General features: G+C 41.1%; 1 protein-coding gene and 1 non-coding gene across 3 annotated transcripts in view; both read left to right on the top strand.

Moving 5' to 3' along the window:
• Positions 1-827: 827 nt before the first annotated feature.
• The window catches only part of Gtf2a1 (general transcription factor IIA subunit 1), a 30851-nt gene continuing 8973 nt past the window's right edge, over positions 828-22705 (top strand). Inside the window, exons 1-5 of one of the 2 annotated variants that reach the window (XM_059278974.1) lie at positions 828-902; positions 4730-4831; positions 16164-16368; positions 18541-18608; positions 21926-22001. In XM_059278974.1, the coding sequence (XP_059134957.1) occupies positions 4817-4831; positions 16164-16368; positions 18541-18608; positions 21926-22001 (364 nt within the window). In that variant the 5' untranslated portion in view covers positions 828-902; positions 4730-4816. Of the gene's footprint in view, positions 903-1598; positions 1906-4729; positions 4832-16163; positions 16369-18540; positions 18609-21925; positions 22002-22705 lie in introns of those variants that run through there. The other variant, XM_059278973.1, reaches the window with a different exon arrangement.
• Positions 17584-17727, top strand: LOC131924807 (small nucleolar RNA SNORA79). The gene has a single exon (XR_009383066.1). It is a non-coding gene; the product is annotated as a small nucleolar RNA SNORA79 (small nucleolar RNA).

Genomic DNA, 22705 nt, shown 5'->3' with positions numbered 1-22705 from the left:
CTTTGCTATTTCACATATCTGGCTTTACCGGCATAGAATGTCGTTGTTCGCTTGGATTTGCTTTTTGAATATAAACTTCACATTTCCACATTACTTTTTTTGTTGTTGTTGTTCCCCAAATCCCCAGGACCAGGAAAAGTGGCACTGTAAATCCTGCCTACGGACCATTCCGTGAAAACACTGATGCAAAAGCAGGATTTGCTTGGATGTCACAGGTCAAACTGCTAATGAGTTGCGCTCCAAGATACCGACCAACTCTTTCAAGGGACAGGCCAGGCAAGTTGGTGAGTCAGGGGTATGGGTTTCAGATGTGGTTAGTCACTATGCGCTGGCCAATGTGCAAATCACAGTACTTTGATAACATTACAAAACAAAAACAATAAAATTGCCGGGCAGTCCACAATCTAGTGGTTGGATCCGAGTTTCGTTTTCTTTTTTTTTTTTTTCGTCGTTTTTCTACCACCCTAAGAAGTCATGTAAAGATCACGTGAGATGGTAGGAGGCTGCATCTTTGGGGGGTACTGTATCCAAACCACGCTATAGCCTCCATCTGTAGAGACAGGAGTTCCTAATTCAGGAACGCAGAGAAGCGTGAGCACCACTTCGACACACAAACTTTACCAGGTCCATCCTTGGCAGGAGGCGCGAAACTTCCTCTCCGTCTGACCTCCGCTCGCGCGCGAATCCGAAGATGACTCCGCATTTCAAACCGTCCCAAGCCCCGACCTCGCGCGCGCGCGCGCGGGGGGGGGGGGCCCGGAAGCCGGGCCACGTGACGTGCCCTCCCTCCGCAGCCCTCCAGGGAGCCGGTACCCCCACCTCCCTTCCCCCCCCAAAAAAAAAGGCTACTCCACGCCTCATCTCCACCAGGGAGGTCGGACGCCCACCCGAAGCCGTGCTAGGTACCCTTGAACCCGGGAGGGTGGTGGTGGTGGTGGTGGTGGTGGTTGGTTGGGGGGGGTGTCAGTAAATAAGCAGCGTCCCCCAGTTCCATCGCCCCGGCGGCCAGCTCCTCCCGGCACGCCACCCCCGGGAACGCTCCCGCCAGCCGTGTGCCCGCCACGTGATCACGCGAGACTTGGAAAAGGCGGCGGCGGCGGCGGTGGCGGTGGCCGCAGCGGCAGCGCGCCTTCTTTACTCTAGTCCCACCCCCCAACCCCCACACGGCCCCGCCCACCCCCACGGCCCCGCCCACCCCGCCCCACCCCACCCCACCCCACCCCCTTCCAGGGCCCGCGACGCGCCCGGCGCGCGTGCGCACGCGGCTCTCGCGGTGTCTCGCGCCCGGCCCCGCCCCCCGCGGCCCCCGCCCTTTCCGCCCCTCCCTCCCTCCGCCCTGTCTCTCGGCGGCAGCGGCGGCGGCGGCGGCGGCGGCTCGCGCAGCTTGTTGGCTCGCTATATAAAGGGGAGAAGCAGGCGGACCGGACGGCTGGAGCTGCAGCCGGTGGCGGCAGCGGCAGCGGCGGCGGAGGAGGAGGAGGAGGCGGCGCTGGGAGCGGTGACCGGTGTGGGTTTCCCTCCACGGCGCCCGAGTGGGGAGCGGGCGACGCCCCCTCACCCCCCCCCCACCTCCCCGAGGGGTCGTGGCTTGTAATTTTTTTTTTCTTTAATTTTTTTTTTTTTTTCTTTAAGGCGATTCTCGAGGCTTTTTAGCTGCGGGAGGAGTGCCCCCCTCCTCCTGGTCTCCCGCCTCTTACTCCTTCGGGATCGGTTTTTGTCGAGAACATTTTGCCCCACGCTTTGGCGGGTGACTTGGGTCCGTCACCCTCCGGGTCTGAGGTTTTTTTTTTTTTTTTTAATCCTTTTCCTTTTTTTTTTTTTTTTTCTTTTTTCCTTTTAAATCTCGTTCCCTTCTTGTTTGTGTTGTGTGTGGAAATGGCGAACTCGGCAAACACAAACACCGTGGTAAGGACGTGGTGCGGTGGCCGGCGGGGGCTGCGAAGGTTCCGGCGGCAGGCAACGGCCGGGGCGAGCGGGGGCGGGCCCGGGCGAGGCGGCGCTCCCGACCCGGTTTCCCCCCTCCGCCCTCCACCGCCGCTGCCCGCCGCGGGCCTGGCCGGGCCGGGCCGGGCCGGGCCGGGCCGGGCGGGCGGGAGGTAGGGGGGGGGTGTTCGCCGAGGGCTGGCGGGCGGAGGGCGGCGGGGCCGGGAACGCCGCGGGGGCGGGCTCACGCAGGCCGTTGGGCCCTGACTGCCGACCCCCAGGGTGCGGAGAGGCGGGCGGCGACCCCACACGCGGGACCCGAACCCGGCCAGCCTTCCGTGCGGCCGCGGATCGAGCCCCGCGCCTGGGGAGCCGCTCGGACGCTGCCAAGGTCCGACGTGCCTTCGGGGGCTCTCTCTCTCTGGAGGAGGTGCTTTGGAAAGCCTGCACTGGGGCCGGTTTTGCTAATCCTCCAAAAAGGAAAAAAAGGACAAGAAAAAAAAAAAAAAAAAAAAAAAAGGTTGGAAAGCACTTATCTCGGTTCCTCCCCAGTGGGTAAAATGGCGAAGGGGAAGCAAAACCCCGGTGGTATCTTCGACTAGCAAAAGCACCAGAACAAACAAAGCCTTACAGTGAGTGGCCCAAGTGTCCCTGCATTCGCCTTGAAATGTGCCTACTTCTTCCCGCTGCTCCCTTTTTTGGTTACTTGCGATCACGTAGGTTTGCAAAAAGCAGTCACATAAAAATAACCTTTTCAATAGTCACCAACGCAGTGTGATCACTAGGCCATCCCGACTCTTGATTTTTTTTTATTATAACAATAAAACACGTGGTTTTTATTTTTTGTTTTTATTTATTTTGTTTGTGTTATTATTTTTTTTTTTTTGTCCGGTCCCAAACGCCGCAGAGCAGCCCGCAGCCGCCCGACACCGTACCGTTGGCGACTCGGGTCGATCCATCATGGCTGCGGCCGCTTACCCTGCTTTTCAGTGCCTGCGCCTTGTGGTCCTCCTCCCTTTGGCTGCCCTGTTTATATAGAGCCATTGCCGCTCTCTAATATAGACTCTGCCAGGATGGGAAGGTGCTTTTCAGGCCTACGTCACCGCCTCTCCATTTAAACACCAGATCCGGCTTTAAATAGTGAGAGCTGCTGAGCGCGGGGCTGGGAGGTGCGTGCTCCCGAGACGAGAGGCGCCGGCGTGCGGAGCTCGATTTATTTCTAGGTTCCTTTCACGCCGAAATTTCGCTTCCGAGCCGGGAGGCTGCTTTCGCAGATCCGAGTGTGGTTTACTGTAACAGCTAGGGTACGCTGCCTTTGTTTGCCGTGGGAAGTAGGCCAGAATTGCTGCGTCGTTTTGGGTCCCCCGTTCCTCCCCCCCCCCCACTTTAGTTATAGGATTTTATTTTAAATTATTTTAGATCACATTGGATGCTTTTGGTTTTTTTTTCCTTGAAGAGGTACCCTCGACATTCTCGGCTTTAAAAAATAACATTGTAGATTAAATGTTTCTCCCGCAGAGGACCTGGGTTTGGTAATGTTTTGTTCATCGGTATTCAGGAAATGTTAGAAATACAGCTCCTAACGTTTCATGGTGTTTTCTTAAGACAAACACACAAGGCACGAAGCTTTTCAAAGAAGTAACGGGAGGTCCCTTGTGACTTGTGAGATCTTTATGCCCACAGTGCATTGATATGTAGAGTACTTGAAGAGGCAGAGCCTAAACTGGATTTTAAGAATTAAAGATTAGGTGGTGGTTTTAATTGTATCTGAGGTTAACATGGGGTCCAGTGTAAAAATCCACCCAGTTTACTCAATTTTGTGCCAGAAAATTAGTACTTTCTAAAAGGAAATTCCAGCGAATCACTTGATAATGCCACACACGTGGCCTGTAGTTTACTGTTTCGAAGTTTGGAATATTGTGTTTTGAAAGGATAAATCTAAATGACTGTCTACAGTGAAGACAAAAACTGGCTCAGGAGAAGGTTAGAATGTAAGCGTTTCCCTTTTTCCTTCAAGCATAGGGAAACGAGATTTTTACCTAGGTCTGAAGCTCTAAGGAAAAGATTTTGGGGTAACTGATGTCTGAAACATTTAAACATCTAGTTTGCTGGAAATTTGTCCTACCAGTTTCAAATTACACAATTCAAGATACAGTTGAGGTGTAGCTTAAAGGTACAAACCAGGGCAGGGAAAAAAGGGGTTATTTTATAAGACCAAATACTAATTAGACTGCTGGTTATGACCAGGAGATGACTAGTGAAGCAAAAGTTCCTCAAAGTCCAAAAATTGGAAGGTTATGAGATGGGACAGGGGTTAAACCAAGCACGGGTAGTAGGAGCCAGACATGACCATAAACTATCATTAATCGTGATGCTCGATATTTTGCTCACAATCAAGGAAATTATAACTGGGATTTGTATGGACTGTCAGTATATAAAAAATTTTAGTTTATGAACGCCATTGCATAGCCTTATACTATAAAATATGTAGTTATCAAACCTAGTTTAATGAGACCAAAATATGTTTTATGGATTTTTTTGTTTGTTTTTTGTTTTGTTTTTGTTTATTTTTAAGACAGGGTCTCTCTATGTAGACTGGGCTGGCCTGGAACTCTGAAATCTTCGTGTCTGTGCCTTCCAAGTGATAAGTCTGGTTTAGGGTTGCTATCTTTGAAGGCACAATTTAAAATACATTTTAGATAGTTGACCAAATGGCTTGTATTTAAAGATCAGATATTAAGGGTTTCTTAAAGGCTGCTAAACTTTTGAAATCAGTCTTTTATTGAATCTTATTTTTCCTTTAAAGCCTAAATTGTATAGATCTGTGATTGAAGATGTTATTAATGATGTCCGAGACATCTTTCTGGATGATGGAGTGGATGAACAAGTCCTGATGGAACTAAAAACTGTGAGTTTGTTTCTTTTTAAAGAATATTACCCTCAAGGAAAACCTATTTCCTTAGTCACCAGTAAGTAACTTTCTATAGGATGAATGTTTGATGTTAAGGAGAGACACTGTAGTCTAGTGAAGGGTGTTCATTTTAAGCCCAGCTGTGCCATCTATTCTGACTGTGGGCAGAGATCTTGTATTTCAGCTTCCTTTCCTAGACTTAGGAGATGGTTGTTCTCAGGATTTAATGTAGTAAGTGTAGAGAATACCTATCAAAATGCCTAATAATGGCTATACTTGTTCACATGCAGTGTTCTATGGTCCAGTTACTTGACATGTCAGTAACAGTTTTTTAATTTTTTTTATAATCTTACTATATTCGTATTCTAGGATTTGTTTATGTTAGAGGGATTGAACAAATGCTTGATAAAAGAATTTAGTACTAGACTTAAATCCTTTGTGTAGGTACTAAATGCTCCATTTATTATGTAGTAAAGATTGAGAGCTAGTTTTCCCCTTAAATTTTTTCAGAAATACTTAGATTTGTAAAAATGGCATTTGTGTGGGAGACTGGAGAGATGGCCTAGTGGTTAAGAGCTCTAGCTGCTTTTCTCCGAGAAATTGGGGTTTTCAAATCCCAGCACCCACGAGGTGGCTCATAATAGTCTGTAATTACAGTCCCAGGAGATGTCCTCTTCTGGCCTTCACAGGCACCAGCGCACAAGTGGTGCACATACATTTATACAGGCAAAATACCTAGATACATAATAAAAATAAACTTTGAAAATTAGATAGGATTTGTGTAGAATGATTGAAATTGGAGTACTGGTTGGACTAAGTAAGTACCCAAGTTTGAAAATGTCATAGTTTATCTTTATTTATTTATATTTATTTATTTTTGGTGTTTTTGAGACAGGGTTTCTCTGTGTAGCTTTGGTGCCTGTTTTGGATCTCGCTCTGTATACCAGGCTGGCCTCGAACTCACAGAGATCCACTTGGCTCTGCCTCCCGAGTGCTGGGATTAAAGGCGTGCGCCACCACCGCCCGGCCAATTTATCATTCTTTAAAAGTTGTATCCAGTGTGGTTGAAGAAATGACTCATTAAATAAGAGTGCTTGCTCTGAAATTAAGAGGACCAGAGTTCAGATCTCCAGCGCCACATAAAAGCCTGGTATGGCCACATGTGCTTGTCACCCCAGTTTTTGGGGGATGGAGACATCTGGATCCCAGGAGCTCACTGGTCAGCCTGAAACTTGGAGCTCCAGGTTTTAGTGAGAGACCTGTCTCCAAGCAAAGGTGGAAAGTGATGGAGGAAAGCTTAGCATCCTTCTGTGGCTCCACATGCTTACATACAAAAGTCCAGTGAGAAGCCAGCAGCTCAGCTCACACTTGTGTGCACAGTACTTACTGTACCTTTCTTTTAGAGCAGCAGGCTTGCTTTAGTTATATTTGCTATGCTGATGACTATTTTAAAGAGGATGTATACTCGTTGTATAGGGAAATGTGTGAACATTTGAAAGATGTGCATAATTCATTTTCAATGCATGTTGAAAGATTCAAAGTATAAGACATATTAGATTTTACTTTAAATATGAAAAGTATATAGGTTGAGATATATTGCTGAATTTTTTTTTTTTTTTTAAAGACAGGGTTTCTCTGTATAGCTTTGGAGCCTGTCCTGGAATTCACTCTGTAGACCAGGCTGGCCTCAAACTCACAGAGATCTGACTGGGTCTGCCTTCCGAGTACTGGGATTAAAGATGTGCGCCACCACCGCACGGCATATTGCTGAACTATTAATAAATATTTTAAAATATCTTTTGCTTTTTCAACTGTGTAAGTGTAAGAGAAATTTTTCCTTCTACCCTTGAACCAAAGCAGTAGCAAAATGCAGAGGCAGATGGGAGATCTGGCTTCTTTCTACCTTTTTTTTTTTTTTTTGTTATTTCTGGAAAAATTGGTGTCATTTATGTAAACATAGACCTTTATTTCATTTAAAAATCTTCATAACACTAAAAATACCTAAAATTTTTTGAAGTCTTGAGTAGTTTTTGAAAAGAGAGAAACGGAACAGAAACTAATTCCCTAAAGTTGTTCTCCATGTGCCGTGGTATGTGCACCCTCTCCATCATCCATACACAAAATAGTAAATTTAAAAATGCAGTGAACCTAAGATCAGAAGATAGTATACCGTTGATTTAGAAATTGGGAGCAGCCGGGCTGTGGTGGTGCACGCCTTTAATCCCAGCACTCGGGAGGCAGAGCCAGGCGGATCTCTGTGAGTTCGAGGCCAGCCTGGGCTACCAAGTGAGTTCCAGGAAAGGCGCAAAGCTACACAGAGAAACCCTGTCTCGAAAAACCAAAAAAAAAAAAGAAATTGGGAGCAGTTCCTTTAGAGCTGTGTTCATCACAGCTAATAAATGGCTAGGAACATTAGCTGTGGTCTTCTCCATTCAGACGTGGAAGCTAGAATTTAGCACTCACTTTCAGTGAAACAAATCTGAACTTTATTGTGGAGATGAAATATGTCTTAATATGTTGAAGCACCCATGGGCAACTTCTAGAATATTCAGTAAGAATTTGCCAGTGTGCTAAAGGAGATGAGTAATATCTAGTAATATCAGTGAGATGAGTAATATCTAGTGGGAGAGAAGTGTGTTATTAATGCTTAAGGATGCGAGTTTTAGAATACCTCCTCTGAAACAGGAGTTGGAACAGCATTGAACAGCATAAAGTACCTAAGTTACATGAAGGTAAATAGAGATGCTTAGCATGATCCTTAATTTACCGGGGAATGTTTTACACTTTGCTGCACTCAGTGGTTGTTCTTACATTTTGTGACTTTATGTAGAAGATACAATTTCTGTAGATGTGGAAATGAGCCCTAAGTACTTCAATTGATTTATGGTAGGGGTCAATCTGGGATTTTATTATTTTCTTCTTTTGTAAGTTGACAGACTGGAGAATTCAGTCTTCCTACTGGTCCCCAAAGCTGAAAGACATTCTATTCAGAGAAACTGAGGTTGTCTTGGAAAAAATCAAGTATCTTCATTTGCATGTTTTTTACGTTTGAAAGTAACTCATTCAACTTTTCATCTTCAATTTCTACCATAATACCTGGCATATATGGCCGGCACTCAGTGAAATAGTTAGCTGAACTGGTTAATGACAGATGCAACTCCAGAATCTTAACAATGCTTTTTTTGTTGTTGTTAAGTGGGGCATACTCTTATATCTTGGTTTGTAATAAGAGTTGAAGCTGTTAGACCAGATTGAACTTAATTCTCTGCACTAATTTTTTCAAGACCTCATTAGAATTTTCAGAATGTGCCCTAGATTGAACAGTTGAACACTAGTCCTGTCCAGGAGACAGCTTTCTACAAGTGTGTAAATGCTCTGGTGTCCGTTGTCCACTGCATGCTAGTTATTAGCCACATGTGGCTTTCAGGTATTTGGGATGTGAGTAGAGGAACTGAGGAATACATTTTTATTAATTTTACTTAATTTAAATTTAAATCACTACATGTGGCTAGTGCTTACCGAAGTGAGCTACACGGATTTTCTTGTTAAAGTAAACATCCATTGTGTATTTTATGATTTATAATGGACTTTGATTTAGCGCCAGTCTTTCTCTTTTTTTAATTGTTTAACAGATTATCAAAAGGTTTCTAAGGCTATCAGATACAGTGGCGAATTAGATTATGAAATAAGACGCATGGTGAGAATGCCTGTAATTTAAAGTATAACTAGATACTGCAGGAAATGTCATGATTAAAAAAAAAATCTGCCCACTTACTGTGATCATTTCTGAATTGTTAAGAGCTCACTTTGATGGGAGGTGGGGCGGACACAAGATATAGTTGGTAAACTTGCATTTAAGTGGATTGTGGATTGGAATAACACGAGAAATTCTCTTCAAAGGGAATAATAAGCAACTAAGGAGGGGAAGGAAGGAGAATCTGCACAAATTTGAGGCCAACCTAGTCTGCATGGTTCTAGGCCAGTCAGGGCTATTTAGTGAGGCTATCTCAAAAAAGAAAGAAACGAAAATAAAACCCAAACAAACAAAAAACTTGTAAAAACTAGAACTTAAATGATTAAAAACAATTTGTCAGACTTGCCTATATCAAAATAGCAAGTACAACTTGAATATAAACCATGACCTTTTTCCCCCTACCATTGCTGGAGCTCCAACCTAGAGCCTTATGCTGGCTAATGCTCTGCTGCTGAGCCACATCCCTTTGCCTCGGTGCTGATCAAATAGATTCATCAGAAGTGAGGCTGAAAATGCAGGTTCCGTGTGTCTCTATAGTGCCTGAGCTTCGGTGCTTTTAACATGTTGGATTGATTGGTTAGTTGTGTATAGGATGTTAGCAGATAAGTGACTTCTGCTCACTAGATGCCAGTAGAACCCCTTTTAGTTGGGTTCAGAAATGCTGTTGCTAATCTCCCTAAGGAAGTAGTAGCAAAATCACCCCAAGGTGAGAACCACTTTTCTAAACGTACCCTAATTATACATAGATACTTGATACACTGATACAATATCTAGACTATAAATTAAAAAATTACCTGCTTTCTATCATTTGACAAGAGCATTTGGCTAATAGGTAGTAGAAATGTGAACCTAGGTGTGCCATGAGGTAAAAGATCTACTTTGCCATTTCTGCGATCTTCTAGCTAAATGCCCTTGTCAAGGGATGATCAGAATTAACTTTTGAATCAAAATGTGAACTGCCCATTCTTCAGCAGTATACTGGGCTAGAAATTTAAACAACTCTCCTGTTTCCATGTCTAGCTCTTGGATAAAGTGTACAACTAATTTCATTTCAGAGCTTCCAAAAGCTGTTAGGGAACTCAGCTTCCCCAAAGAGCAAATGAAATAGAAAGTAGATGAAGTAACAGTGTGGTTAGATGAGAAGCTTGGATTAGAGCCAGCATTAGGGTGAGGCGAGTGAGTACCCAGGGTACAACATTCAGAGATGCTGAAATTAGACTTCTGGGTCGTAATTATCCTATTTTTTGCCTTCTATTCTTTGTTGATGTAGGATAACTTGTTCTTCAGGTTCTTTTTCTCTAAAGAAGAAGGTGATGCTGTCTACATATATACTTACTATGTAGAACTAAATAAAGTTTAGTTATTAAACAATAGCACATACCGTTGTACACCTTAGTCTTGGGGAACAGAGTTAAATTTTCTTCATGTCAGTTTTAGATACTTAGGCAAAAATTGCTGAAGTGTGGGTATACCAGAATAGTTACTTGTGGGAAAGGGAGTAAATAAAGTAAAAGGGCACTTCTAATTTTCTAAACAAAAGAAATATTTAACAATTTAATATTCCTAATTTCAGCATGGCTAATACAGTTACTATTGCAAAAACATTGTAACATAGTTTCAACAGCTGATATTTAGAACCTGAAAGTTTCTGATGTAGTTAAAATTGTACTGAAGTGAAATTAAAGGTCTGGAGAGATAGCTCAGCACTTAAGAGCACTTGCTGCTCTTACAGAGGACCTGGATTCAATTCTCAGTACTCACATGGAGGCTTACAACCATTCATAACTTACATTTTCCAGGGAATCCAAGGCCTTCTGACTCCTGTGGGTATCAGACACATACATACATGCAAGCAGGCAAAACAGTTGTACACATACATTTTTTTGTTTGTTTTGTTTTTTTTTGTTTTTCGAGACAGGGTTTCTCTGTGTAGCTTTGCACCTTTCCTGGAACTCACTTGGTAGCCCAGGCTGGCCTCAAACTCACAGAGATCCACCTGGCTCTGCCTCCCGAGTGCTGGGATTAAAGGCGTGCGCCACCACCGCCCGGCACTTTTTTTTTTTAAATGAAGATAAAGTATAAACATTGGATATATCAAATTTTACTTGATGGTATAAGCTTGGTGTTTAGTTATATGGTATTATATTTGTTAAGTTACTAGAACACTTAGCATGATTGCTAAGTCCTGATTCATGGTTGACTGTCCCAGCCCCTGCAGAGCTTTTGGCAGTATGTGGGACTATGTTCCTGTGTCATGATTAGCTAACACTTTTAACATTTAGTAGGCAAGAACTAGGAAAGTTTCATTTCCTGTGGTACCATCCTGAATGATACAGACATACTCTGCTTAAAATGCCAGTAGCATGCTATACAGAAAATAGATAACAATAGTTTTTTTTTTTTAGAATTTTGTTTGAATATAATACTAAATGGGTGGTAAATTCTTAGTTATCTGTTAGGTCCTGAGTAAAATAGTCTCTTCATGAAGGAGTTCATTTGAAAATGCATAGGGAGTGACTGCCATGTCTCCGCCCTTTTGGAGCCCTGGCTGGCCTTGAACTCACAGATCCACCTGCATCTGTCTCCCAAGTGCTGTGGATTAAAGGCGTGCAACCATCATGCCCAGCCTAAGTGACAGCTTTTCTTTGAGGCTGTGAAACTTTGTTTTCATTTTAGAAGACTGCAGATTAAAAGCAGTGGAATAGTCTAAGGTTATTTCACTGGAAGTAGTTTAGTAATGTAAGAAACACAGAACAAGTTAAAGTAGCAGCCAGTCTATGGCGAATAGGCCGTACTAAGTTCTACTCCAGAGTGTAACTAAATGGGGTAGTAGCATGGGACCAAGCCGCCGTTTTTTTTTTTTAAAATAAGCCTATTAGTTTTCCTTTATCTGTGGTCTTCTTTCTTAAAAACTAGATTTTGTGTGTAAGTGTTTTACTTGCATGTATGTCTGTCCCATGTGTGCTTGGTGCCTGTGGAGGCCAGAAGAGACCATTGGATCCCTCGGAACTGGGGTTACAGACTATTGTGAGCTGCCATGTGGGTGCTGGGAGTTGAACCTGGGTCCTCTGGAAGAGCAGAAGTGCTTTTAACCTCTGATCCTTCTCTCTAACCCCTGATCTTATTTTTTGAGGTTTTGTTTATCTTGGTCAGCTTTGTTAGAAAATATTAAATGAACTATTCCAGAAGTAAGCAGTTTGTGAGGTTTAAGTTGTGTGCATTCTGATTAGAATGATGAAATCTCTCCCCAGCCAGCAGCGTAGTATCTAGATTTGAGCCATTTCTCTGTCCAGCTTACCAGTTGTGCATATGCAACTCATCCATTAATCACTTAGTGTCCACCTAGTTGTCAGTCAGAGTCCCTGTTGCAATGGCACAGTGTTTGTGTTCAGGTAACCCGTAGAGCAGTTCTGTCACAGTGTCTGTGTGCTTTACCATGTTATCACATAGGCATTGTATTTCATATCCCCATGAGAAGATTTCTCAAGTACAGTACATTCAGTAAGGTACTTGAGAAAGAGACCACAGTCACATAGGTTTTATCATAGGATATCCTTATAGTTGTGTTTTACTAATTTTAGTGCACTGTATATAATTTGCAAATTAAACTTTATCATGGTTATGTATGTATGAGGGAAAAGTATCATATTTGAGTCGAGTATGGTTTTAGACTTCTTGTTGGAATGTGGACTGTTTTCTCAAATATAAAGGTGAATATATTATAGGTTATATATATACTACATTATATACAATATTACATATTGTATAATTTACAGATTATGATTTACTCTGGGTACAATTAAGCAGAAGATGTGTTTGTAAATTTAGAAAATGAATACTGTTAACAGTGCAGAAAAAAATGTTCCTGAAGCTTCTATGCATGCTGTATAACAAATAAAAATACAGAAACTATTTATGTTGCATTTCCCTTTCAGTTTGGTTTTCATAAAATTCAGCATTGACTTTTTATGACCCACTAATGGGTTTCAACCCTCAATTTGAAAAGCATTGGTTTAGACTTGAATACAACTACTCTTACTTTTGCAAGGCTCACAAATAATCTGGACAGTTCATTACAACACTTGTGGCTCACTTCTAAACCTGCCGATAGAGTAGGTCTGGGATCACACTTTAGAATTAGCTTCCCTCTTCTGCAGCTGCTGTGGCCACCCCCACCCCCTTCCTCTTTTTTCTTTATTTTCTTGTGGTTCTCTTTTATGCTAACTGCGCAAGCAATCTTAGCCACTGAAGAATACTCTACACCTTTTTAGTTATGAATTTGATTGCTACGTCCTTGCCATGAGAACGTAGGGGAGTTGAATGTACGCTCAGCTGCACATTACAGGTAGTCAATATTTCGGTTTATCATAGACGCTTCGTTGGAATGACAGGCTCTCATTACAATGGGTAGACCAATTAATTGATGGTAGTAAAAGTGAACCATGAATTTAGAAAAGTGGGAATGGGAGCTAGAGCAGTGACTTAGTCATTGAGAGTGATATCTGCTCTTCCAGAACACCAGAGTTCTGTTCCTAGAACCCACTTCAGGTGACTCCAAACTGCCTGTAACTCCAATTCCAGGGGATCTGACACTCTTCTGGTTAGTGAGGGCAGCCACAAGCATGTGCCATATTCACACACACACACACACACACACACACACACACACACGCACACACACAAATAATAAGATAAACCTTTTTTTAAAGAAGTGTGATGGGTTGGGGTTTTGGACCAGTGTTAGAACATTAACAGTGTTAGTACTTTAAGAACTAGGTTGGATCTTCATCATCATCTCAATTAGAAAATTGTAGTGCAAAAAAAACCTTTTTCACACCCTCAAGGCAGTATCTCACTATGTAGCTCTAGCTGTCCTGGAACTTACTATGTTGACCAGGCTGACATCGAACTCAGAAAAATTTGCCTGCCTCTGTCTCCCAAGTACTGTGAAGGCATGTGCCACTACACCTGGCTTAAAAACCAATTTCTTAAATATTAATAGTTCTTTTACTTCACACTTCGATTTTTTTTTAAGAAAAAATTTGTGTATGTGCACATCTATATGTGTGCATACAAACCACCTTGTGTGTGTGTGTGTGTGTGTGTGTGTGTGTGTGTAGGTCAGAGGAGAACTTGTAGCGGTTGGTTCTCTCTACCCGTGTGGGTCCCGGGAATCAAACCCATGGTCAGCTTGGTGTGCCTTAAACCCCTGAGCCAGCTCAGCAGCCCCTCTACCTTGATTTTGACTCACAAGAAACTAGGTTTTGTTTTGAGTTTGAAAAAGGGCAAGAGGAAGACAGGAGGTTCAGGTGAATAGCATGTCTGAGAAACTTGCCATATATAATACACTAATCATAATATGTCTTACTTGTCATGCACGTACCTGTTTTGACCTGCTTTTAGCCCACTTTGGGGAGATCAGCGAGACAATTTGGACTCTGAGGAAGTAATACTTTGTTGCTACAGGAAGAAACCGGTAGTTTTTAGTGTGGGGTTTGTAGAAGCCTCTATTACTGGCTTAGGAAGTTTAGGAGTAATCTAAATCAATTTTCCTTTAATTTTAGATGAGGAAAATGTCTTAAGAATGTTACATGATAGAGTCACATTAGTAGACAAACCAGGATTAACTGGTTTCCCAACCTCTGATGTAATGCTGTTACCTAATTAAAGCCACTACTGCAGTAGTAATAGCAGCTAGCATTCAATGGTCACTACTTTTAAACTCTGATAACTATGAATACAGTTTAGTATCTTTTTAAGTATAGATTTCTGTAGCCGGAAGTTTTCCTGTGTCCCGCCTAGTCCTGCAGCCGCTCAGACTCAAGTAAATACACAGAGGCTTATATCAATTATGAATTGCATGGCCCTGGTCTATGGCTCAATTTTCTTGCTAGCTATTATAACTAAATTCATTCCATTTCTATTAATCTGTATGTCGCCACGTGTTCTCCCTGGATGGCATCTCTTCCCCTCTGCATTTCTTCTCCCTGTCTTTCTCCTAGATTTCCCGCCTGCCTCTGAGCTGCCTTGCCATAGGCCAAACAGCTTATTTTTTAACCAATGGGAACAACATACAGCATACAGAAAGACCAGGCATTTAAGTATTGGACTTGCTAGGGAAATAGTTTTACTGTGAACCTGACTTTGACTTCATTCTTTCAGTATACCTTTGGAAAGATGTTCAGGTTGTTACTAGCAAGTAGTCATACATCTAGGTCGTCAAGATGAGAAAAGGTGAGGGTTTTTGTTTTGTTTTAAATCTGCGAGTATGGCATGAGGAGCCTCTGAGAGGATCTTGGAGAAGCCTCTGAATTAGCAGTAAGTATCCCAAGAGCAGGTCCTGGAGTTAAAAGCAGTATATGTAGATGTGCTAGTGTAAAGATGACCAAATTGTTCATTTGCATTTTAGGGGTACAGCTTTACTTTCTTGGATAATTTCTTATGGGAGTGAGGCTCTAAATTAAACACTAAACATAGCAGAAAGCAAATATATTAAGGAAAGAATGAAATAATTGGAAATGTTTTCGTTTCTTCTTTCTTGGGTGGCTCTTCCTCCTTTGTCCTCCCATTAGAGAACTTACCCTGTGGTGAAATGAGAGAATACATACTGGGTATCCCTAATCTGAAAGGTGTCACCAACCTAGGAATATTTTCTTTCTGCATTTTTATTCAGATTTTGGAATATTTGCATATAATATGCAGTGAAGTTCACTTATGATTTATATATACCTTATATACATTGCTAGAAACTAATTTTATACACTATTTTAAATTTTGTGCACAGAATAAAATTTCATCAGGTGGAAAGGAAGTTGGTCTGTCTTAATTTAGAATGTCTCTTTCTCATTCTACTGAAGGAGAGGTGAATATTTGTTCGTTGACTGCTATCTAAGAGAGAAAATTTGGGGTTTTTGTTTGTTTTGTTTTGTTTTTTCGAGACAGGATTTCTCTGTGTAGACCAGGCTGGCCAGAGATCCACCTGCCTCTGCCTCCCAAATGCTGGGATTAAAGGCATACACCACAACTGCCTGGTGAGATAGAAAATTTGTATTGAGCAAAGGTCTATATAAGAGTAATTTAATAATGGTTTTGAAATGAAAAGGTAAGCTATGACTACTAAGATATTGACTCTGGGAACTGCTTTATTAAGTAATTTCTGCCAATTAAGGAATTAGTGTAGAAAGTTTCTTGGAATGTAAAAAAAATTCTTCAGTATGCTAAAGTAATAAAGATGAAATTTGATTAAGGTTTATTTTCCTTATATAAAACTTATTTCCTTATATAAAACTTAAAAATTCTTATTCAAGAATTAAAGGCTTGGGAGGCAGAGGCAGGTGGATCACTGTGTGTTCAAGGCCAGCCTGGTCTACAAAGCAAGTTCCAGGACAGGCTCCAAAGCTACACAGAGATACCCTGTCTCGAAAAACCAAAAAAATAAAAAAATAAAGGCTAATTTTTTGTGATTGTATCATTTCTTAAAATGGGAGAAATGTCTAAACATGTAATAAATGTTTTGCCTGTATGTCCAGAGTTTTCTTTACCTCACTGAGAAGTCTTTACTCTTCTTTGTCTTAGTTGTGGGAGAATAAATTAATGCAGTCTAGGGCAGTAGATGGATTTCATTCAGAAGAGCAGCAGCTTTTGTTGCAAGTTCAGCAGCAGCATCAACCCCAACAGCAGCAGCATCACCACCACCACCACCACCAGCAAGCGCAACCTCAGCAAACGGTACCTCAGCAAGCACAGACCCAACAGGTCCTTATACCTGCATCACAGCAAGGTGAGAAGGGCTAGATTGTTCCTGCCATGGCTTCCAAATTACACTTGTCTTTGGAAAGCATTCCTTTGACTCTTGAGTTTCTTGGATCCTCCTTTTAAATAGATGCTTGGTTGGGGGGGTGATCTACACTGTTCTTTTTCTTCCCCTCTATTGGCTGAGTTTCTGCTTGTTGATATTTGTTTAAGAAAAAAGAAGAGGAATCCTGATCTATAGAGGCTTATTTATGAAGGGATTCATTATTTTATATAAGATAGTTTTCTTTATGAAACATGTTATTTCATAAACATGTTTGTTTTGTTTTATCCATGTATCTTAAATACTGGAGAAATGTGTAACTTTGGTAATCTGAAAATTTAGTCTAATTTGAGTAGAAAATGAATATAAAATTTATTAATGCTTGGTTTAAAAAAACTCATTATAGACTTCAATCATAGTTCTTTACAATATGCAAATATTGTAAATAAGGTCCTGTTTTGTTAATCTTTTATTGGGGTGTTGTAGAATAGCTATTAGCTCCATTTCACAGTTGAAGAAAATCTGGGCCCTGCAAAGATTAAGAATCTTGCTAGGTGGTGGTGGTGCACGCCTTTAATGCCAGCACCTGGGAGGCAGAGGCAGGCCGATCTGTGAGTTCGAGGCCAGCCTGGTCTACAGAATGAGTTCCAGGACAGCCAAGACTACACGGAGAAACTGTCTTGAAAAACCTGGGGGTGTTGGAGGGGAAGACTCTCGATCCATCATACATACCTTTTTTATATGACAAATCTATTCAGTTACAAAATGTCCTCAGTATTGTGGTTGGATGAATCTTGACTGCAGAGGAAACAGGAGAACTGAAAGCTTAGTTAAAGGTGGTAACTGCGGATTTGTTTTGTCTCATCTCATATGTGAGATACAAAATGAACAGTAATATGTAGTAGAAAAGCCTAGATGATTTGGTTTACTGTTTATAGCGAATCGATTTTGAATCTTTTTCTTTGCAATTTAAGATTTGCTTAATTTAGTGTTTGTGGAGGAGTGGTAGACCATGGTACACATGTGGAGGTCAGAGGACAACTTGCAGGAGTCTGTTCTCTCCTTCTCTCTCTTGTGGATTCTGAGGATGGAACTCTGGTCTTTAGGCTTGGGGGTAGGTGCCTTGGCCCACTGAGCCATTTCACCAGCACGTAATACCTGTGTCAAGTCTGTATCACATGATCTCATCCTTTTCATCTTTGATGACTGTTCCTCCTATTGCCTTTAGGCATGGCACTAGGATTTTAGGTCATCATAAATTAAAATTGATTTTTTTTCACTCAGAGAATATCAAGATAATGGGATTATCTGTGTATTCTCTGAAATTTGCGGGATCAAACAGTTACTTCTGTTTTTTAACTGACATTACCATTGTTTCTGAATAGTGTGTGTGATGCCTGTGTGTGCACATACAGATGTAGGTACTCTTGTACCATGGTGCATGCATGGAAGTCAGAAGACAACTTGGAGTCTTGATCTTTGCTTTCCACTTGTTTGAGACAGGGTGTCTGTTGTTCTCTGTATTCACCAGGCTAGCTGTCCTCAAGCTCCTTAGAGTGCCCCTGTGGTCGCCCTCAGGGCTCCCTGTCTGCCGCCTGGAGCAGTGGTGCTCTAGTGCTCATGCTGTCTATGTAGCAGGCTTTTCCATGTGTCCTGGGGATTCAAACTCAGGTCCTCATGCTTATGCAGCAAGCACTTATGCCCCTTGATTTGTATTTTCTAAATAATTAGAATGCCATGATTGTGGTAGTTGTCAAGATGGTAAAAAGGATGTTGTAGGGTTTGTTTGTTTGTTTGTTTGTTTGTTTTTAGACAATGTCTCACTATGTAGACCAAGCTGACCTTGAACTCAGAGATCTACCTGTCTGTTTCCTTAGTGTTAGAATTAAAGGTACGGACTGTCATGCCTGGCCTAGGTATTGTCATTTTAATATTTTTCAGTATAAAATGAATATATCCCAGCTGTTGATTTCCATAGAAAAATTTAAAAACTTCTGAAATAGAAAATGGTTTAGAGTATTTTAATATACAAAATACAACAAAAGCATGAAAAAAGTAAAAAATTATTTTGTATTTTATAACATGACTGTGACTGTGAAGTGTCCTCGTGGTTCCTTGTTTGCAAATGTGTCTTTTTTTTTCTTTGTATTTTTGTAGCTACAGCACCACAAGTTATTGTTCCTGATTCGAAGTTAATACAGCATATGAATGCATCAAGTATTACGGTAAGACTTGAACATGGCACGTACGTTGGCTTTACTTACTTAATTTAAAATTGCAATTACTAATATGTATATTATATTTAGCAATTCAAGGATTATGGAAGGTTTGAGCAAAATAGCTTAAAGTTCATAAAATAATGGTTCAGAAAATCAATTAAGTGTAAGAGGATAGGAATGCTAAGATTTATAAACTTGTTGAAAATAAACTGTTTTGGACAATTCAAGATAGCTATTTCTTTTTTTATTTAATTTTATTAGTTATTTAAGAATTTCATGAGATGTATTTTAATCACATTCACCCCCTACTCCAACTTTTCCCAGATCCACCCTTCTTTTCTACCTACCCACCCAAGTTTGTGTCTTCTGGGTGTCTTTTAAACCATCAAATCCAATTGTACTGCCTATGTACACTTGAGTATGTTGCCATTCAAGGAGACTATTTCTAAAGTCACATGTTTAAAGAATCTTTGCTCTGACTTAAACATAACACATAGTATGTTCTACTGTAATCTCTAAATTCATACCTTCAAATGTGTTTTGTGCAGTTGAGTTATGGTAGAATTCTGTGATGTTTCAGGTAGACAGGTACTCTCCCCACACTTGGGGCATGAAATCTATCTTATCAGATGAGTCAGCGTGTGGTACTGTGAACTGATGAAAGAAGCACTGTAAGCTCTTCACTGAATCTTCAGTGTTAAAAAGAAACATGAAAACACATCTGATCAGTTCTTTAGTACCTTATCACAAATGGCTTATTTTCTTATGCTATGTAAGCTCTTTTGAAAGGTAGTTTCGCAATTGTGGTCTTTCATTTTATTCCTTTTTTGGGGGAGCGGGTTTGGGGGTGTTTTCAAGACAGGGTTTCTGTGTTTATCCCTGGCTGTCCTTTGTAGACCAGGCTGGCCTCCAACTCAGAGATCTGCCTGCCTCTGCCTCCCAAGTGCTAGGATTAAAGGCATGAGCCACCACCGCCTGGCAATGTTTCATTATTCAAATTCAGTATAAGTATTGCTAGCATTGAGGTTTTTGTTTTTAATAAAGAACAATATTTTTACAAGCACGTTGACTTTTTGAGTGGTAACTAGTGAACTATAAAAGTTCACAAATGTAATTTATAAGCACATAAGAAGTAGGGTCACCTGCTAGTCACATGACTTCTTCCTGTGTACTACCAGTCTTGCTAGTTCATACCTAGGAAGCATTGTACATTGCTGCACAATGCTAGTAATTCCAATCTAATTTTTACTTCTTTGTATTTTTTTAAAAAATTCTTTGTGGGGGCTGGAGAGATGGCTCAGCGGTTAAGAGCACTGACTGCTCTTCCAGAGGTCCTGAGTTCAATTCCCAGCAACCACATGGTGGCTCACAACCATCTGTAATGAGATCTGGTGCCCTCTTCTGGCCTGCAGTCATACATGCAGACAGAACACTGTATACATAATAAATAAAATAAAATCTAAAAAAAAAAAAATAAATAAAAAATTCTTTGTGTGTCTGCTTGCCCTCATGTGTAATTGTGTTCCACATGCATGGCCAGGTACCTATAGAGCCCAAGAGAGGGTGTCAGATCTGGAACTGGAGTTACAGATGATTGTGAGCTACCATATGGATGTTGGGAGTAGAGCCTGGGTCCTCTGCGAAGGCAATAAGTGCTCTTGATCACTGAGCAGTCAGTCTTTCCTGCGCCTGAATTGCACAAAGTCATTTGATCTCTTGGGCATTAGTTTCTCCACAACACTTACATACTCGTTTCCCTAAACTTAATCCAGATGTGGGTTTTCTAAAAATTTATGGATTAAACAGAATGTATAACAGGTTGGTGTCTTGAGGAATATGTAAGCTTAAGGGAATAAAACCCTACCTAAATGTGGTTACAGTGAGATGCATAAAAATACTTAAAAGTACAAAATGAAGCTAACAGTGTTGTAAACCTGTTGGGACAAGCAAGAGGAGAAATGACATCTTTGGAAGAAATAAATGGAGTGATTTTGCCTGTTGCAGTCAAAGCTCAAGTCTCACTGGGGCCATCATAGGGCACTTTTGTATTCCCATCCCTCAGGAGACAGAGGCAGGAGGATCACCAGTTTGAAGCCAGCCTGGACTATGTAGTGAGACCCTGTCTTAAAAAAAAGACTAAGGGGCTGGAGAGATGGCTCAGCAGTTAAAAGCACTGGCTGTTCTTCCAGAGGACCTGGGTTCAATTCTCACCACCCACATGGCAGCTTACAACTGTCTGTAATTTCAGTTCCAGGGGATCCAACACCCTTACACAGACATACATGCAGGCAAAACACTAGTGCACATAAAATAAAAATAGATAAATAAAAAAAGACCCTGTCTCAAAAACCAAAACAAGACTAAATATGTTGGTATACATTTGTGTTCCCAGTACGTGGGAGGCAAAGGCAGGAGAATCACGTCAAGTTGAAGACTGTTTGGAGTTACAGGCTAGAGAGGATTACATACAAGACTACTCTTAGAAGAGAAAAAAGGAAAAAACTCACGGGCTACTAAAATACGAAATTATACCCAGGGTGTTATGTACAAATGTATGAATGAAAAATAGCATCCATAGACCTTTGGGTTCACATATCCAGGATATATAGGTGTGTGTGTGTGTGTGTGTGTGTGTACACAAGTCTTTCTAAATCTGGGGAAAATACCTGATGTTTGAGATACTTCTGGCTCCAAGCTTTTGGGATAAGAAATACTCAGCTTATTACAAAGTTTACCTAGACTATTGTGTCAGTGTGTTCATGTTCCTCTGAGATAATGTGGCATCGTAGAAGAAGTGCCAGTTGCAGAAACCAAGGCGCTCTTCAGATTGTTTGGTAGGGAGACCTGCTGATTCTGGTAGAAATGTAGAAAATGAAGAAACAAGAGTGGGTTGACTTTGGCCTTTAGTGTATTATTACTTGAAGCAGGAAATTGGGTGTAAGGAACCAAATGTGGAAGGATGACAGTCATGGAATGGTGGTCTCCTCTGTGACACAACATGGCTGCTAGTGCATGTATTTCTAAAAACATACAGAGTAGACCGTGTCTGTGAGAACTTGAATCGGCAGCGAAAGAAGCTTCCCTGTGAGGTTGCTTAGAGTAGGTTCTGTAGGGGAACCAAACAGACTTGTAATTCCTTGAAATACTTGACTAGGTTTTTTAGGCTATGTTGTCTGTCTTGTGCCACACGGAACTTCATCCTATTTTTAGAGTGCCATTATAGTTAATTCTTCCATGTACTCTTAAAGCACACTACAGATAAGCTAAGGTCTTGTTGAGTGTACGTGAAGATACGATTTTTCCCTTTGTTTTTGTTATTCCAGAGTGCTGCTGCTACAGCTGCTACCTTGGCACTCCCTGCAGGCGTGACTCCTGTTCAACAGATATTAACAAATTCAGGTAATTAGAACAAGGAATGCAGTTGTAAATATTGTTCAGAAATGAACTCCAAATAGCTCATAATGTTGTTTTGTTATTGAAGGGAGACAATACTGACACTTGTTTTAACCTTTGTTAAAATAATTTGAGGGCTATAAGATAGAGAATTGTAATCTTTGTTGAGGATACAGTTGAAAAAATGAAAATTGTAGCCAGATACGGTAACACACATAATCCCAGCAGTTGGGAGTTGGAGGCAGAGGGTCAGAAGTTCAATGTCATCCTTGATTTCATAATGAGTTTGAGCTCAGCTGAAACCCTGATTCAAAAAAGAAAAAAATTAAAGTGGGAATGATGAATCTTTTATTCTGTGAATGAGAACCTTGCCAAAGAAGTGGGATTATATAGAAATAGTTTTTTTTTTTTTTAAAAAACTAGGCATATGTTTTGCCAAATGAGTTAAATGAAATATTTGAATCAATGTGATGACCAAATTAAATTTCACAGGATCTGAAGAGTCGATTCATTGTGTACTTTTAGACATAGTTTTTCTGCATTAATGTTGAATGCATATTTTTCATCTTATCTTTTGGAAGACATGGACTGATGTCTGTCATTATTTTATTTATTTTCTTCTTTGTTAATTTCTAAATTTGTGAGAAACCAATTAGAGCTTTGTCTTAGTGTGTGCTTTTCTTCACTCTTAAGAAAAATATGAGACTATT

This window comes from Peromyscus eremicus, chromosome 14 (genome assembly GCF_949786415.1).
Source record: "Peromyscus eremicus chromosome 14, PerEre_H2_v1, whole genome shotgun sequence".
In the NCBI taxonomy this organism is placed as follows: Eukaryota; Metazoa; Chordata; class Mammalia; order Rodentia; family Cricetidae; genus Peromyscus; species Peromyscus eremicus.
Note: the sequence above shows the minus strand (reverse complement) of the source record. Positions and strands in the feature narration are given on the sequence as shown.